Raw genomic sequence first — 18,274 nt, forward strand, 5'->3', positions numbered from 1 at the left:
GTGTATCGTTCAGGGCCTAGCTTGTTTTGGCTCACCCTCGTTTGTTTTTCTTATAGTATGGGCTATTTTTTCTCTTTGTTTTTAAGGGGGTACGATTTTATTTTTTTGTATGTGTGTGTGTGTGTGTGTGTGTGTGTGTGTGTGTGTGTTTTGTGTATTGTGTTTGTGAATGTTTGTTTAGTAGTCTTGTTTTTCTTTTTGTATAACCTTTTATTTTTTTTTTACTAATTTCATTTTTGCTGTGTTTTTTTCATTCTTTTGGTTATGTTTTGATTAAAGGGGCGTTGTTTTGTTTTTGTTTGTTGTTGTGTGTTTGTGTGTTTGTATAATGTGTTTGTGATTTGCCTATGTGTATGTGTATGTATGTTTATATGCATGTATGTATATGTGATTTGTACATGTGCGATTTTGGTGTGTGTGTGTTTTTGTTATTTTCCGTTTTTTTAATTGGTCTCGTCTCTAGTTGGAGGGACCTGTTTGTTTTTATTTTTTTGTTTGTTTGTTTGTGGAAGTGTGTGTGTGTGCTGTGTTGCGCTGTTTTTATGTTGCTGTGTTTTTTTTCTTTCCCGTTTTTCTCTTCTTTGTTTTTTTCTCATTTATTTTTTCCTTTTCCGATTGTCTAGTTTCCGTGTCCTTGTTATTCCAGTCCTTGTTTGTCTCGTTCTTTCTGCCTATTTGTCTGTTTGTTTTTCTCTCTTCCTTCCTCTCTCTCTCTCTCTCTCTCTCTCTCTCTCTCTCTCTCTCTCTCTCTCTCTCTCTCTCTCTCTCTCTCTCTCTCTCTCTCGCCTGATTGCTTTACCTAACTTAGTTTTATTATATATCGCCCGTCCATTTTGGTGTTTTATCTTGTTAGTGTCTTTTGGTGCATTAATCAGAGAGAGAGAGAGAGAGAGAGAGAGAGAGAGAGAGAGAGAGAGAGAGAGGGAGAGGGGGAGGGAAGGAGGGATTGCATATACATTTTTTTCAGCGTGTATTTTTCAACGTATTGTCTTTTGAATATCATGTGCAGTGCTGTTTTAATGAGTCACACGCACACACACACACACACACACACACACACACACACACACACACACACACACACACACACACACACACACACACACACAAACTATTCCCCAACGTTAACACACAAACACACAAAAAAAAAAAAAAAACACAAATCGCCCCCCCCACCCCCTCACATCCCCCCCCCCACACAGGCACGCACACAGGTACACACACTCACCTCTGTACACGCGGGGGCGGCTCCACATGCATGCACATATCGTCCGCCACAGGTACATGATCGGCCGCCCGTACGCAGGTGAGCTCCCTCGCCTGCACGCCCCCGCCACAGGTGACAGCCACGCCCCCCTGACCCATGCAGGGACCCCAGGCGGAGCTGACCCACTGGTACCTGGAAATGGGAAGGGAGAGATCAATGATGGGGATAGATAGGGGAGATATAACAGATGATGGGAAGAGATAGCAAAGAATGGACACGGTGGAAATAATTTATCATCGAATCATTATAATTAGCATTGAATGGACAAGGTAGACATAGCAATGGTTGGACACAAGATAAATGATGGCGAGAGATAGGGGAGATAGAACAAATGATGGGAAGAGATACCAAAGAATGGACACGGTGGAAATAATTTGTCATTGAATCATTATAAACATCACTGAATGGACAAGGTAGACATAGCAATGGTTGGACACAATAGGGATAACAAATGAGGCGGTAGGAATAACAAATGATGGGGTAGAAATGACAAAGCATGGACTAATAGGAATAACAAAGGATGGCACCTGGATATGATAGGGTTGAGATAAGTAATAACTGCCATACTAGAAATAACAAGTAATAATGATTAAATATATATTGTAGAGATAATGCGTTAATATTACCTTAAAATAATGGAAATAACGACTCTTTTTGTGCCTGGGTTATGATAGAGAACAGGTGTAAATAGTAGCTTAAAAAAAATTGAATTAATATATATGGCTATGATATAATGTACATGTTATCTCTAAAAGTGAATATATTTTTCTACTAAGTGCAAACGGTATAATGATGTGGTACCTGCATAAATGATGAGATAATGAGCCCTTGACTACCTGTAAATATGATAATGAGGTTCCGATATTAATAACAATGAGTATAATACCGTGAATATTGATAGTGGAGATAATAGCCAACTTTTATCTGGAAATAATAATGACAAAGGTGCTATTCATTATTACCTTTGAACGAGATAATTACATTCGTTAGCGGGAAGTTAGGTAATGATATTTGTTAACTGGAAATAATTTGATCATGAAGAATAATTGGTAGCGGAAAAAATAATAGTGGCCTGTGACTCTGGTACTGGTGACACTTATAATGGTTGAATGGGGCTTGTTATTGATGGTGGTGGTAGCTTGTTAACACCTGGGAGAATTGGGGATTGTAATAATGACAGGTTGATTATGAAGAAGTACCTGTGTTTTTTACTTCCAATACCTGTTTTACACCTGTTTTACACCTGTTCTTTAATTAACCACCACCACCAATACCTGTCAGCACCGCCAATACCATTCATAACATCACCACCATCACCTGACACCACCACCACCACAACGTTTTCATCACCATCACTTGACAACACCATAATCACTGTTTTAACCACCAACTGTCATCACCATTACCCGTACCACCTGTAATCATCACCTATCATAACATCACCACCATCACCTGACACCACCACCATCACCACATTTTCATCACCATCACTTGACAACACCATAATCACTGTTTTAACCACCAACTGACATCACCATTGCTACCTGTCATCACCTTCACTACCTTATATCACCACCACCATCACCACCACAAACACCATCCATTCTCATCACTACCTCCTGTCAATACCATCACCACCTGTCACTTTCATCACCACCTGTCATCACCATCACCACCACTTAAAATCACCATCTGTCAAAACTGTTACCTGTCAGCTCCACCAACTATAAACATCATCACCACCACTACCACCACTACCACCACCATCTCATCAACACCATCACCACCACTCTCAACACCACTTATAACACTCCCTTCCTCCCTTGTACGTGCCTCTTGTGGGTTTCTACTTTTTATATACTTTTTATTTTTACTTAACGCACACAAGTAGACACACAAGACGGAAGGGAGAGTACACACACACACACACACACACACGCATTTCCTTCCCCTTCGCCCCCTCACACACACGCACACACACGCACACAGACACAAAGAAAGAAGACACGGCAACATTATGAAGAGAAAGAGGGACGTAGGTAAATATTTGAGAAGAGAAAAGAAGGGAAATAAAGCATGTGGAAAGAGGAATGGAGGCTGGAAATACACAGGGAAAGAGAAACTGAGAAAGAGAGAGAAAGAGAAGCAGGAAAATATATCAAAGGAGGAAATGAGGGAGGAAGAACATATGGAAAAGAGGAAGGAAAGATGGAAATGAACAGGAAAAGAGGAACTGTGAGAGAAGGAGAAGCAGGAAAATATATCAGATGAGGAAAGGAGAGAGGGATGGCATGTGGAAAAGAGGAAAGAAAGATGGAAATAAGGAGGAAAAGAGGAACTGAGAGACAAGGAGAAACAGGAAAATATATCAGATGAGGAAAGGAGGGAGGAAGAGCATGTGGAAAAAGGAAAGGAGGCTGAAAATAAGGAGAAAAATAGGAACTGAGAGAAAAAGAAGCAGGAAAATATATAAGATGAGGAAAGGATAGAGGGATGGCATGTGGAGAAGAGGAAAGGAGTCTGGAAATGAACAGGAAAAGAGAAACTGAGAGAAGGAAAAGCAGGAAAATATATCAGATGAGGAAAGGAGAGATGGATGGCATGTGGAAAAGAGGAAGGGAGGGTATAAATGAACAAGAAATGATAAACTGATATAGAAGGGAAAGAAAGAGAAGGAGGAAAAGTGCGTGAATAGAGGAAAGTAGATTAGAAAAAGCACAAGGGAAGGGAAAGAGAAAGAGGAAAAGCACTTCAATCAGGAAAGTGAAGGAGGGAAAATACATGAAAACAGTGAGGAAAGGATGCATAATAAAGAAGAAAAAAATAATGGGAAAAAGACGGGGATGAGGAAAAAACAACAACAAAAAAGTAAAGTACAGGAAAATAAGGAAAAAAAAGACAGAAAGGGATTATTTGAACACTTAGATGAAGCGGTATTATTATTGTCATTAGCGTTAATAGATAGACGAAGTGATTGAGTCTGAACTAATCATGTCTTAAAATTTTATGTATTACGAGACTTCCGGTTGTTGTTGTTGTTGTTGTTGTTGTTGTTGTTGTGTTGCTGTTGTTGTTGTTGTTGTTGTTGTTGTTTGCTACGTCCCAGTTTGCATATTATCATTGTTGTTGTTGTTGTTGTTGTCACGTCCAGCTTGTTTGTCTCTGGCATATTGTTTGTTTTCGAGTCACGGCCCAGCGACTGACCTTGGCGAGAATGTTTGGGGAGGGAGGGAGGGAGGGGAAGGAGAGAGAAGAAGGGGGGAGAGGAGAGGAGGGAGGTTCCTGCAAAGCGAAGAGAAGAGAGAAGGAAAAAAAAGGAGAGAGGCGACAAAGAGAAAAGGGAAGGAAAGACAGGTAGAGAGAAGAGGAGAGAAGAGAGGAGGGAGGTAAGGCGGAAGGGAGGAAAAGGGGTAGTGAGGGAGGGTGAGAAGCCGGAGAGAAAAGGACATGAGGAGATGGAAAATAGAGGAGGGAGATAGGATGTGGTTCAGAGAGAGAGAGAGAGAGAGAGAGAGAGAGAGAGAGAGAGAGAGAGAGAGAGAGAGAGAGAGAGAGAGAGAGAGAGAGAGAGAGAAGGAAAGAATGGAAGAGAGAAACAAAGACTGGAAGATCTGAAAGTTAGAGGAGAACAGGAAGGAAAGATGAGAGGGAACTAAAAAAAAAGAGAGGATTGATTTACGTGGAATTATGGAAAGAGGAAGGAAATGAATGAGAAGTGAAAAACCGGAGAATATAAAAGAGAAAATAGAATAGGAAGGGAAATGAGGGAGAGAAGAGATAATTGAGACACAAGGAAAAGTGGAAAGAGGAAGGGAATGAAAGAGGACAAATAAAAAAACCGGAGAAAATAAGGGGGAAAAGAGGATAGGAAGGGAAAAGAGGGAGAGAAGAAGAAATAATTGAGACACATAAAACAGTGGAAAGAGGAAGGATATAAATAAAGGAAAGAGAAGAGAATGGAAGAAAAAATGAGGAAGATGGATAAAAGTGCATAAAGAAAATAGGAAGAAGTCGAAGAAAGGGAGTAGGGGAAGCCAGATAAAGTAAAGTTAAAGATAAAGTAAATAAATAAAAGTATATAGAGTAAATAAATAAAGATAAAGTAGAAAAGGAAGATAGGTGAAAATACAGGAATAGAAAAGATAGGTCGGGGGAAAGGAGAAGAGATAGGGAGTCAGAAACCAAGAGAAAAAGGAAGAAAGAGAGAGAGGGAAGCGAGGAGAGACAGTTAAGGGCTGGGACAGGTGAAGGACGCAGAATGAAAGTAAAGTAGAAAAGGAAAAGATAGGTGAAAGTACAGGAATAGAAGAGATAGTTCGGAGGAAAGGAGAAGAGAAAGGGAGACAGAGAGCGAGGGAAAAAGGAAGAGAGAGAAAGGGAAGCGAGGAGAGACAGGTAAGGGCCGGGGCAGGTGAGGGACACAGAATGAAAGTAGACTAGAAAAGAAAAAAAGATACGTGAAAATACAGGAATAGAAGAGATAGTTCGGAGAAAAGGAGAAGAGAAAGGGAGACAGGGAGCAAGAGAAAAAGGAAGAGAGAGGAGAGACAGGTAAGGGCCGGGGCAGGTGAGGGACGCAGGTGAATGAGAAATTATATTAGGAGAAGCCTTTACGCTGAGTGCTCGGAGTGTTTGCGTCATTACCCTGCCGAGTGGAGGCCGGGCAGGAGTGGGGCCAAGGAAATAACCGTAAAGCGAATCATAAAAGAGTAATAGTAATGGAAATAGTGAGCCTGCTTGACGCTAAACGGCCCATACTAACATTACAGTGTCATTAGAAGCGTATACACCCGTTATGATGTGAGAATTTGAGTGTAAGTTAGTAATAAGAAATCTGATTATGTATATAGTTTGTTTGTTTTCCAATACGATAAAAACTTTCCTCTTTTTTATACTATCATTACAAGGATATTAGAAGCGCATACAGAGTTGTTATCGTGTAAGAATCTGAGTTTTAAGTTAGTAATAAAAGGAAAAAATCTGAAATGTTTGATAAGTTGATTTATATACGGTGAAAAACTTAATTCTCCTGTTTCTATACTAACATAACAGGGACATTTAGAAGCATACAGAGTCGTTATCTCGTGCGGGAATTTAAGTGTAGGTGTTAGTACAAAAGAGAAAAATGTGATTGTATATATATTTTTTTTACAGTAGAGGAAGCAGTTCAAGGGCAAAAAAAAAAAAGAGGAAGACAGTAATGAAAAAAAGTCCCGCTACTCACTTCTCCTACAAAGAGTCAAGAGGAGGAGCCGAAAGATGGGTCAATTTCGGGAGGAGAGGTGTGTAGAGTTATTTTTTCTAAAGGGTAAAACTTGTCATTCTCCTGTTTTGAGTTTAACATTACAAGGATATTAGAAGCGTATGCAGTCATTAGCATGTGAGGATCTATTGAAATAAGTAATAAAGGAAAAATCTGATTGTATGTTTGATAAGTTATTTTTTTCTAAAGGGTAAAACTTGTCATTCTTTTGTTTCGAGTTTAACATTACAAGGATATTAGAAGCGTATGCAGTCATTGTTATGTTTGGATCTGTAGAAATAAATAATAAAGGAAAAATCTGATTGTATGTTTAAGTTCATTTTTCTATACGATAAAAAAGGCCTTTATTCTTTTGTTTACATACTATCACTACAAAGACATAAGAAGCATACAGCGTCGTTATCGTGCGGAAATCTGAATATAAGTTAAGTAATTAGAGGGAGAAAATCTGACTGCATGTTTAAGTTTATTTTTCTATACGATAAAAAAAGGTCTTTATTCTTTTGTTTATATACTACCATTGCAAAGACATTAGAAGCATACAGCGTCGTTATCGTGCGGAAATCTGAATATAAGTTAAGTAATAGGAGAAAGAAAATCTGATTGCATATTTAAGTTTAGTTTCTCTTACGACTGAAAGACTTAAAAGAAAAAAAATCCGATCGTATGTGTATTTAGTTTAGTTTCCCGGATGCTAGAAAGATTTAGATACGCTCTTGTTAACCTTTGTTTTTGTAGTCAAGCTTTCTTCACTTATTTAAGGAAAGAAGGAAGGGACATGGAAATAGGAGTGGACATGGCGGAAAATGAAAAAAATATACCTTTTTTTTTTTTGTAGCTTTTTGTGTTCAGTTTTTAGGAAAGAAGGAAGGGACTGGACATGGCGGAAAAGGAAAAAAATATATACATACGAAGTCCTGCCCTAGTTTAGTTTCCCGTATGATAGAATGATTTATATACGCTCTTGCTAACCTTTATATTTGTAGTCAAGCTTTCTTCAGTTATTTAAGGAAAGAAGGAAGGGACATGGAAATAGGAGTGGACATGGCGGAAACGGAAAAAAATATATATACATGCGAAGTCCTGCCCTAGTTTAGTTTCCCGTATGATAGAAAGATTTATATACGCTCTTGCTAACCTTTATTTTTGTAGTCAAGCTTTGTTCAGTTATTTTAAGGAAAGAAGGAAGGGGCGTGGAAATAGGAGTGAACATGGCGGAAAAGGAAAAACAATATACATTCTAGTCCTACCCATAAGAGAAATAGAACATACACCACCAAAAAAGGAATATGAAAGTGAGTAAATGTAAAAGAAAAAAAAATCACGTTTCATATCTATGTATCTCCGGGGAAGATTAATGATAGTTCTACTCACGGAAATTAAAAGGAGAAAAAAATAAAGGAGAAAAATAATAAATAAAGAAAACGCATTGAAACAGATACTAAAGAAAAGAGAACAAGCCGTACAATATAAAAAAAAAATCCAAAGTTTGTATCTATCTTGGGGGAACATGAATGATTGATGCACTACTCTCTGAAATTAAATGGAGAAAAATAACAAATAGTGAATATATAAAAAAAACAAGGAAATACATACTAAAAAAAATAATCAAAACGTACTATAAAAAAATCCGCGCTCTATATGTCCTTGGGGAACATAATAGATAGTACTGCTCACGGAAATTTAAAGGAGGAGAAAAATACTAAATGAAAATAAAAATACATGGAAATATATGTACTAAAAACAGAGATTAAACTGAAGGATTAAAAAGAAACATGCTTCATAGGCGTGGGCGCAGCGTTGCCAATACTCACGCAGATTAAAAGCTCTGGGAATAATAAAAAAAATAAAAATAAAGCACATATACAGTGCGTGTGTGTGTGTGTGTGTGTGTGTGTGTGTGTGTGTGCGCGCGCGCGCTGAACCGAGGCACAATCAGTCTTTTGTTGACTCTCAAAATAACCATCCGGAAAAAAAATAAAAAAAGGAGAGCGAGGCGCCTTCCCTTCGGTGTTCACCCTCGTAAAAAAATGGAAAACAGTAACGATATGTGGGTTAGATATATATGTTTTTTTTTTTTTTGGTTATTGCAGTTTATATATTTTCATTGTTTTTTATTTGGTTTGTCTCCTTCCCTAAAAAAACTGTTAGATATGTGATTTTTTTATTCGTATTCCTTCGTCAAAAAAAAGAAAACAAAGTAGATATGAATGCATGAGATCTTTTTGGGGGGATATTTCAATTGATACCGTTTAATTTTTTGATAGTATTTATTTATTTCCTTAAATTAAATGTCAGATACGTAATTTTGTCTTATTTTCTTATTTATTTTCTTATTTCTTTATCGCTAAAACGACAAGGAAGATATTAATTTGTTACATCTATTTTTTATTGCTGTTTATATTTATTCTTTTATTTATTTTCATCTAATTTGTCTTCCTTCTCAAAAAAAAGAAAGGTATACGATTTATTTTTGTATCGACTTGGATCTCTTCTCTGCTATTGCTGTTTACATCTCTAGAGTTTATCTGATTTCTCTCCCATCTTAAAAATAAATATGTAAGAAATCTGAGTTTTTTTTCGTTTCGTTCAGGTGTTGCTAAATAATTGGAGGTGAGTTGAGTTAATGGACAGGTGTTGCAGGTGAACCGCGCTTCTAGACAGGTGAGACGGCGTAATGGAGAGGTAGTGTGTGGTAACTGCAGGTACAACGAGTTAGTGGGCAGGTGTTTTCTCAGGTGTGTGTGAAGGTATGTAAGCATGTATGAATGAATGTATGTATGTATGTATGTGTGTGTGAAGAGAAGTGAAAATAACAGTTAAACAATACGGAATAGCAATAAACAAACACAAACAGACATTACCAGGCAAACAAAACAAAACAGATGAACTAAAACGAACCGGTCACATGAAGAACACTGTATATAGGAGCACCGTAACGAAGGCCAAACAGAGACAAACATAAACAAACACCAACACAACGAGACATGATGATTGGCAATACAACAACACTTAACAAAACAAACAAACAAAAACACACAAACAAACACCTCAACGCGAATGGAAGTCACAGATAAAGAGATAGATAGATAGATAGATAGAGAGAGAGAGAGAGAGAGAGAGAGAGAGAGAGAGAGAGTAAAGGAGACAAGAGGAACACACCCACACACACACACACACACACACACACGCAGAGGGAGAGTAGAAAGAGAGTAGAAACAGAGAGGGCGTAGAGTATCTGGACTCCATAAACCTATCACGGAAGAGTATCGAAGCAAACATATCGGAACTGTGACACGGTGTTTTAAGAAGAGATAGTCGCTGTGTGTGTTTATACAGCGAAGGAAAACACACGAGCAGGCAGGCAGAGGTAGAGAGAGAGCTATAGAGAGGAGAGAGAGACAGAAACAGAGGAAGATAAATACAGAGACAGGGAGACTTACAAAGAGATAATGCGAGCCAGATACAGAATGAGAGACAGACGGATAAAGAAACAGGAAATGAGAGAAATAGTAAGATTGGAGGCAGAGAGAAAGAGAGGCAGAGAGGAAAAGAGAGAGAGAGAGAGAGAGAGAGAGAGAGAGAGAGAGAGAGAGAGAGAGAGAGAGAGAGAGAGAGAGAGAGAGAGAGAGAGTATAAGGGAGACATAGAGAGACAGAGAGAAAGAAAAGCAGAGTAAAAGAGAGAGAGAGAGAGAGAGAGAGAGAGAGAGAGAGAGAGAGTATCAGGGAAGATTTATCGTAGAAGTCTGCAAATTTAATAAAAAAAACGAGTTGTAGCTTGAATATATGTGTGAGAGAGAGAGAGAGAGAGAGAGAGAGAGAGAGAGAGAGAGAGAGAGAGAGAGAAAGGTACACTCCTCAACCCTTTGTCTCGTTTTCAAACTCTCTAACTCACCTTTCACTTTTTTTTCCTCTCTTCTTTTCCTCCCTCCCCAGTGCTTTGTTTCCTCCTGCTTCCTCTTCCTCCTCTTCCTCCTCCGCCTCCTCCTCTTCCTCTTCCTCCGCGTCCCATGAGGTTTGTCCCTTCCTCTTTCTCTGTAGTCACCCTTCTCCTTCTCTCCCCTTTATTTTCCCTTCTTCTCCATTCCCTATCATTCGCTTCGGTTTTCTTCCTCTCCCTTTACTTTGCATCTCCTTCCTTCCTTTCCCTTCATTTCTTTTTCCTTCCTTTTTCTCTTCCAGTAATTAGACTTTATATACTTCCTTCCCATTGCCTTCTACCTTAAGAGTTTAGCAAAAGAATAAATAAAGAAAGGTAAAGAAAATAAGATAGGAAAGAAAGGAAAAACGAAAAAGAAAGAAATTTACAGCTACGTTTTTCCCTAATGATTTCCTTATTAATGTTGGTTCTCTCTTTTTTGTTTTATCTTTTATTTGCGTTTGTTTTTAAATATTCTCATTATTGCATATCTACTTAGAAATAATACGATTCTGGACCTCAAACCTCTCTTTCTCGTTTGTATTATCGGCGTCACTGAAGCCGATCAGCAGATTGTCCATCTTCTTCTTGTTGTTGTTCCCTTCAAGTTGTTTTCCTGGCTTACCCATGCATTGTAGACATGACATTGTATAATAACATTTATTAGCCCTGATGAACCCTACAACATGGCATTATAAACAAAGTCAGCTTTTTTTTTTTTTACGTCTTGGCCTGTGGCGCCGGTAGGCCTTCATAGTAGGGCGTGATGGTCGGCCCCTGCCCGTTGTGGCGCAGGCAAGTGTTGGCGTCATCTTTACTTCTCAGTATTTTCCATTTTAGACCCATAGTTGCATTATATAAATTATTGGGGGTGTGTTGGAGGGTCATGCGACGCCGATCTAGCAGTTTTTGTGATACTAATACTTGTTAGATACTCATTCTCTTGCAAAATTGTAAAATAATCTGGTTCTGCATCAAAATTACCCTTTATGGTGTTTCTAAATACTTAAACCATTGCATATTTAATTAAGAATAATTCCGTTTTGCATCTAAAGTCACCCTTTCCGTTGTTACTGATAGATTAAAATTGACAGGACTTATCGGTCTCCCATTACGATTATTTATCAAAGCCACAGAGAAGACGAAATGTGGTGTATATGTGGTTTTTTTTCCGTTTAAGACGCAGATGCCGTGTAAAAATTATCAGCAGCATCACAAAACAATCCATGGAAATCCCAACAACGTATACGAGAGGCTTTTTTTCAGACAGGCGAACAGAGGCGTCGGGAGTGTTAAGCATACGGGGTCTGGTCAACGTTGCCAGATTGTCGTACTCAGCCTCCTTTGTTTGCCGATTTCCGACCCAAAAACTGCCTCCTCGACCACAATAACTGCCTTCATATATAGTTATCGTTAAAATGGTTAATTATTGGTGTTTTTTGGCAGTAGCTACGGCTCAGAAACCGGTAAATACGAGGTTCTGAGTACGATAATCTGGTAACGGTGGAATTTCTGGTCCTCTGTGTGTGCCTGTCCTCGCCGCCCGTCTGTGCTCCGAAACTTTCACCATTACCGATGCGTCTTTCCCAAGTTCGAAAAGAAATCCTCTTAAAACTTTATATTTGTACTCGGTATTGATTTCCCCCTCAATCACGGAATCCGCTTTTACTTAAGATTTTGTTTGTCTGCGTTTTGTGTGTGTATTTAGTTTAATGTTGAGTGCATGGGCAGTCTTTCCGAACACTTCAACCTTTTTTTTCTTTTTTGTCTGTTTTTTGTGTTCCTTTTCATATGTTTATTCTTATCTCGGGTATATTGGCAGTATTCTTAAACATTTTGCCTATTACATTACGAGCCTTCTCATGAGTGTTTGTTTTACGTTCATGGTACAGAGGGTGTGTCCAGTAACCATCAGGGGCATGAAGGTACCAGTTGATGATCGATAAAAAGAAACGAAGTGAAAATATGAATAGTTGATGAGCAAAGGCACCTCAAGGACAAAATGGATAAAGGAACAATAGGAGTAGATGACAATAAAAGAGAAAGGTCACAACAGATTCTTTGTTTTTCGTTTCTTATAATATTGATGGAGAAAAATATACTAAGTGAAAAATAGAAAGAAAAATAAGAAGGATGAAGATTCGAACACGGAAAAATACAAAAATGAACAATAGGAATACATAACAATAAAAGGGAAGAGGACAGTGACAACGGACTCTTTCTTTACGTTTCTTACAATAATGATAGACAAAAAACTAATAAACTGTGAAAAAGAAAAAAAAAGAGATAGAGATTCCAGGAAAATTATAAATGCGAACTATGGAAATACATGTCAATAAGAAAAACAATAGTAATGACGATTCTTTTTATTTGCGATTCTACGATAGTGGTTTAGAGAAAGAAAATAATAAAAAAAAAAGGAAAATAAAGACCAGCACAAAAAAAATACGATAGAGGAGTGCGAATAAATACCAATAAAATAAAGGAGAAAAAAGAAAAGAAAATTAAAGAAAACTAAGAAGCAAAAAGAAAGTAAAAAAAAAGTTGAAGCAGAAGAAAAGAACGAAAGAACATAACTAGGAAAAAAAAACACTATGTGAAGAAAAAAAGAAAGATGAGGAAGAGAAGGAGAAAGGAAAATAAAAAAAAGAAAACAGGGACAACGAATCCTTTCTTACCCCCCTCCCCCCCTCCCCCCTCTCCCCCCCCCACACCTGTCTATTTTCTACCTGGGAATCACCAACGCCTCTCCTTTTACGCGAATATATACAACGAATTCTGATTTTTCATATACACCCACACATGTTTGCTCTCTTTCTTCTCTCTCTCTCTCTCTCTCTCTCTCTCTCTCTCTTCCACACACCTGTATATTCACCCTAATACATTCTCACACATACCTGCCTTTCTACCTTTAAATATCGAGTCTGGCTGAGTTAATCCCTTGCCTTACTTCACCTGCCTTACCTTACCTTACCTAACTTTACCTTACCTAACTTAACCTAACCTAACTTTACCTTACCCTACATTACCTTACTTTACCTACCTTTCTTACCTTACTTTATCTTACCTTACCTAACCTTACCTCCTTACCTTACCTAACTTAACCTAACCTAACTTTACCTTACCCTACCTTACCTTACCTTTCCTCACCTCACCTCACCTCACCTCACCTTACCTTACATAAATCACTTTACCTTACCTAACTTTACGTTACTTTACTTAACCTAACCTAACTTTACCTTACCTAACCTTACCTTACCCTACCTTACCGTACCTTACCTTACCTTACCTTACCTTACCTTACATAACCTAACCTAACCTAACCTATCTTTATATTACCTTACCTTACTTTACCTACCTTACCTTACCTAACCTTACCTTACCCTACCTTACCGTACCTTACCGTACCTTACCTTACCTTACCTTACCTTACATAACCTAACCTAACCTAACCTAACTTTATATTACCTTACCTTACTTTACCTACCTTACCTTAACTTACCTTACCTTACCCTACCTTACCTTACCTTCCTTTACCTTACTTTATCTTACCTATCCTGACTCTTCCTTACCTCAACCTTCCCTTTCTTTATTTTGTACAAACCTTCTATTCACCTCTTTCACCTTTTCTTCCTAATCAAACTCTACCTTACTGTCGCTTCCCTTCCCCCTCTTACCTTACCTTACTCTGTTTCCTACTCCTCCTGGTTCCCCCCTACCTTCCCTTCCACTCCATTCCTACCTTTTCCTGTCCCTCCTTTTCTTCCCTTCTCTGCCCTTCTCAAATCTTCTTTTCCTACCATCCTTTACCTTACCCCTTCTTTCCGATCGTCTTTTCCCCTCCCTTCTTTCCAAACCAATCCCTTCCCCTCCACTCCTACCTTTTCCTGTCCCTCCTTTTCTTCCCTTCTCTGCCCTTTTCAAATCTTCTTTTCCCACCATCCTTTACCTTACCCCTTCTTTCCGATCGTCTTTTCCCCTCCCTTCTTTCCAAACCAATCCCTTCCCCTCCACTCCTACCTTTTCCTGTCCTTCCTTTTCTTCCCTTTTCTGCCCTTCTCAAATTTTCCTCTCCCACCATCCCTTACCTCACCCCTTCTTTCCGATCGTCTTTTCCCCTCCCTTCTTTCCAAACCAATCCTTTCCCCTCCACTCCTACCTTTTCCTGTCCCTCCTTTTCTTCCCTTCTCTGCTCTTCTCAAATTTTCCTTTTCCATCGTCCCTTACCTTACCCCTTCTTTCCGATCGTCTTTTCCCCTCCCTTCTTTCCAAACCAATCCTCTCCCCTCCACTCCTACCTTTTCCTGTCCCTCCTTTTCTTCCCTTCTCTGCCCTTCTCAAATTTTCCTTTTCCATCGTCCCTTACCTTATACCCTTTGTTTCCAGTCCTCCTTTTCCTTCCCTTCTTTCCAAACCAATCACTTCCCTTTCCTTCCACCCTTTTCCTGTCCCTCCTTTTCTTCCCTTCTCTGCCCTTCTCAAATCTTCTTTTCCCACTATCCCTTACCTTTCCCTCTGTTTCCAGTCCTCCTCCTCCCTCCCTTCTTTCCAAGCCAATCCCTTCCCTTTCCCTCCACTCTATCTAATTTTACCTAACACTATTTTCCCCTTCCTTTCCACCTTTCTTTTCAATTCCATCCCCTCAGCTCACACTCCCGAACCTCTCCCACCCTCCTCTCCACTCCACTCCCCATCCCCGCCGCCCGTTCTCTTCCCTTCTCTCCCCTTCCCTTCCCTCCACTCCCATCCCCTCTTCTCCCCTCCCTCCCTGTACCCCCACAACCAGGGCGAGGCAATATTGTGTGTGGGGTGAAAAATGACCCTCAGATCCGGGAGAACAGCCAGGGAGGGAGCCATCAGTGAGGGACAACCTTTAAAGATCACGAGTTAAGGCTGTCGCGAGGGAAAGGGTGTGAGAGGGACCAAGGGCTAAAGGCTGTTGTAAGGGAGAGGGGAGGGAGAGAGAGGAGACTAAGGGGCAAAGGGGATAAAGGGCAAAGGAAGTTAGGGTTAAAAGGGTAAGGGGTTGAGTTAAAGGGTGAAGGTAGAGACGGTAAAAGGGTAAGGAGATAATAGATAAGGGTGATAAGGGAGAGGTAAAATTAAGGGAGAAGGGAGTTAATGGACCAAGAGTATAAGGGAGAGGTGATTTAAGGGCGTCGAGAGAGAGAGAGAGAGAGAGAGAGAGAGAGAGAGAGAGAGAGATAACCAAGAGGGAAAGGTGTATATATGTGGACAGGTGTGTGTGTGTGTGTGTGTGTGTGTGTGTGTGTGTGTGTGTGTGTGTGTGTATCCCCATGATGAATGCCAGTTTTATGTCACTAGGTAAAAAAAAGATGTATTAATATTTCCCATCGCACTCACACCCAAAAAAAAAAAAAAGACGGGAAGAGTTATTTTCATAATTAATGTTTAAATATAAAGTGACGAGCGGGATAAAAGGCGGCCGGGAATTCATTATCGCACACTCATCATAATTTTAATGATACCCGACAGAATTCATGCATTGCGACAGGGCCCTTCCTCGGTGTTATTAATTTTACCTCCTCATTTATCTCTACTCACGTTACCAGCGGATTATTTGTGGCTATTATTTGTTATTTTATTTATCATGCAATATTTTCCTGTCTCCCTTATTTATACCTGCGTTATTTATCATTTCACTTGTTTTTCCTACCTTTTTTTATCGATATTATTACGTTCCTGTTCATCTTTTATGCTTTATCTGTTAATTATTGTTTTATTGCTATATCTTCGTTATTTTACTAAGCTTCCACTCCAGTCCTCTACCTTTCTTTTCCCTACCGTCTCGTACCTTTCCCAAACCTCACTTACCTCTTCCTCCTTTTCCTTACCCTGTTTCCCACTCCTTTACCCCTAACCTTCCTTCCTCTTCCACTCGACTCCCTTCCTCAAACTTCCCTTCCTTTTTACTTTTTTACTTTTTTTTGTCTGCCTATCCCTCGGTATTATTAAATGTACCATCTCATTTATTTGTAGTCACCTTACCTGTTGATTATTTTTGGCTATTATTTGTTATTTTATTTATCATGCAATATTTTCCTGTCCTCTTTATTTATAGCTGCGTTATTTGTCATTTTCACTTGTTTTTCCTACCTTTTTTTCTCGATATTATTAAACGTTCCTGTTCATCTTTTATGCTTTATCTGTTAATTATTGTTTTATTGGTAATTCTTTGCTATTTTACTTATTTTTACTAAGCTTCCACTCCAGTCCTCTACCTTTCTTTTCCCCACCGTCTCGTACCTTTCCCAAACCTCACTTATCTTACCCTCCTTTTCCCTACCCTTATTTCCACTCCTTTTCCCCTAACCTCCCTTCCTTTACCCTACCTTCCTCTTCCACTCGACTCCCTTCCTCAAACTTCCCTTCCTCTTTACTTTTTTTTTTACTTTTGTCTATTATTTGTTATTTTATTTATCACGCATTATTTTCCTGTCTACCCCCCCAGCCCCCACCTTGCTCTTCCCTACCTTATTTTCCTCTCCAGTCCACTACCTTTCTTTTCCCGACCGTCCTGTACCGCTTCCAAACCTCACTTACCTTACCCTCCTTCTCCTTGCCCTTATTTTACTTTTTAACCTGTTTTTCTACTTATTTATCGATGCTTTTAAACGTTCTTGTTCATCTTTTATACCTTATCTGTTCATTATTGTTTTATTACTATTTATTTTGTTATTTTACTTGTTTTTACTCATTTTTGTTATATTTTATTTCTTAATTGTTTTTCTTTTGTCTAACTCTCCCTCGATATTATTAAATTTGCCTTTTTATCTGTTATGCGTTACCTGTTAATTATTTTTTTTATTGCAGCTTTTATTATTTTACTTATTTTGACTTTTTTCTTTACCTATATTTACTTTTTTGTCCACCACAGTGATAAACATTTTTTTTTTAATTTATTGACATATTTCCTATTAGTCCGACAGTTATTATTCTACTCACTATTTTTCATGCATTTGTACGGCTCGCAATTAAGTTTTTTTTTCATGCAATTGTTTTAACCATAGAACTTTTATTGTCACTGGTTTTGTGAATATTTGAATGTGTTATCATGGGTCAAAATATCATTGGTTATATGTATGTTGTGTTTGCTCTATTGTGTGTGTGTGTGTGTGTGTGTGTGTGTGTGTGTGTGTGTGTGTGTGACGGGAAGAAAATATCCATCGGAACGGACTTATCTTTTTCTTTTTCCTTTTTCCTCCTTTCTTTTCCCTTTTTTCCCTTTTCCTTCTTCTTTCTTTCCTTTTTTCCTTTTTCCTCCTTCTTCCTCCTTTCTTTTCCCTTTTTTCCTTTTTCCTCCTTCCTCCTTCTCTCTTTTCCTTTTTTTTCTTTTTCCTCCTTCTTCCTCCTTCTCTCTTTTCCTTTTTTTTCTTTTTCCTCCTTCTTCCTCCTTCTCTCTTTTCCCTTTTTTTCTTTTTCCTCCTTCTTCCTCCTTCTCTCTTTTCCCTTTTTTCCTTTTACCTCCTTCTTCCTCCTTCTCTCTTTTCTCTTTTTCTCTTTTTCCTCCTTCTTCCTTCTTCTTTCTTTTCCCTTTCTTCTCCTCCCTAATGCCTTCCTTCTCGATACTTCTCTTAAGTGGTAGCATCTGATCCGACTTTAGTGTTATTTAATGTTTTCTAGGGTTAGTGTTATCTTAGGTTATCTTTTATTTCATTATGTTACCGTACGTTATCTTACGCAGAAAAAATATCGCTAACACAAGATAATGCAGTATATGATAACATAAGCTTGCCTAAGATAACATTAACCCTTGATAACATATAATAACACTAATGTCTGATAAGATAACACTAATCCAC

At 38.7% G+C, this 18,274-nt stretch overlaps 1 protein-coding gene across 1 annotated transcript in view; it reads right to left on the minus strand.

The window, feature by feature from the left end:
• Nucleotides 1-18,274, minus strand: part of LOC127002120 (thrombospondin type-1 domain-containing protein 7A-like) — a 214,560-nt gene that overhangs the window by 34,396 nt on the left and 161,890 nt on the right. The window contains exon 5 of the mRNA XM_050867706.1: nucleotides 1,229-1,399. Within this exon, the coding sequence (XP_050723663.1) occupies nucleotides 1,229-1,365 (137 nt within the window). The 5' untranslated portion in view covers nucleotides 1,366-1,399. The remainder of the gene's footprint in view (nucleotides 1-1,228; nucleotides 1,400-18,274) is intronic.

The sequence above is a fragment of the Eriocheir sinensis genome, chromosome 22, assembly GCF_024679095.1.
Source record: "Eriocheir sinensis breed Jianghai 21 chromosome 22, ASM2467909v1, whole genome shotgun sequence".
Lineage (NCBI taxonomy): Eukaryota > Metazoa > Arthropoda > Malacostraca > Decapoda > Varunidae > Eriocheir > Eriocheir sinensis.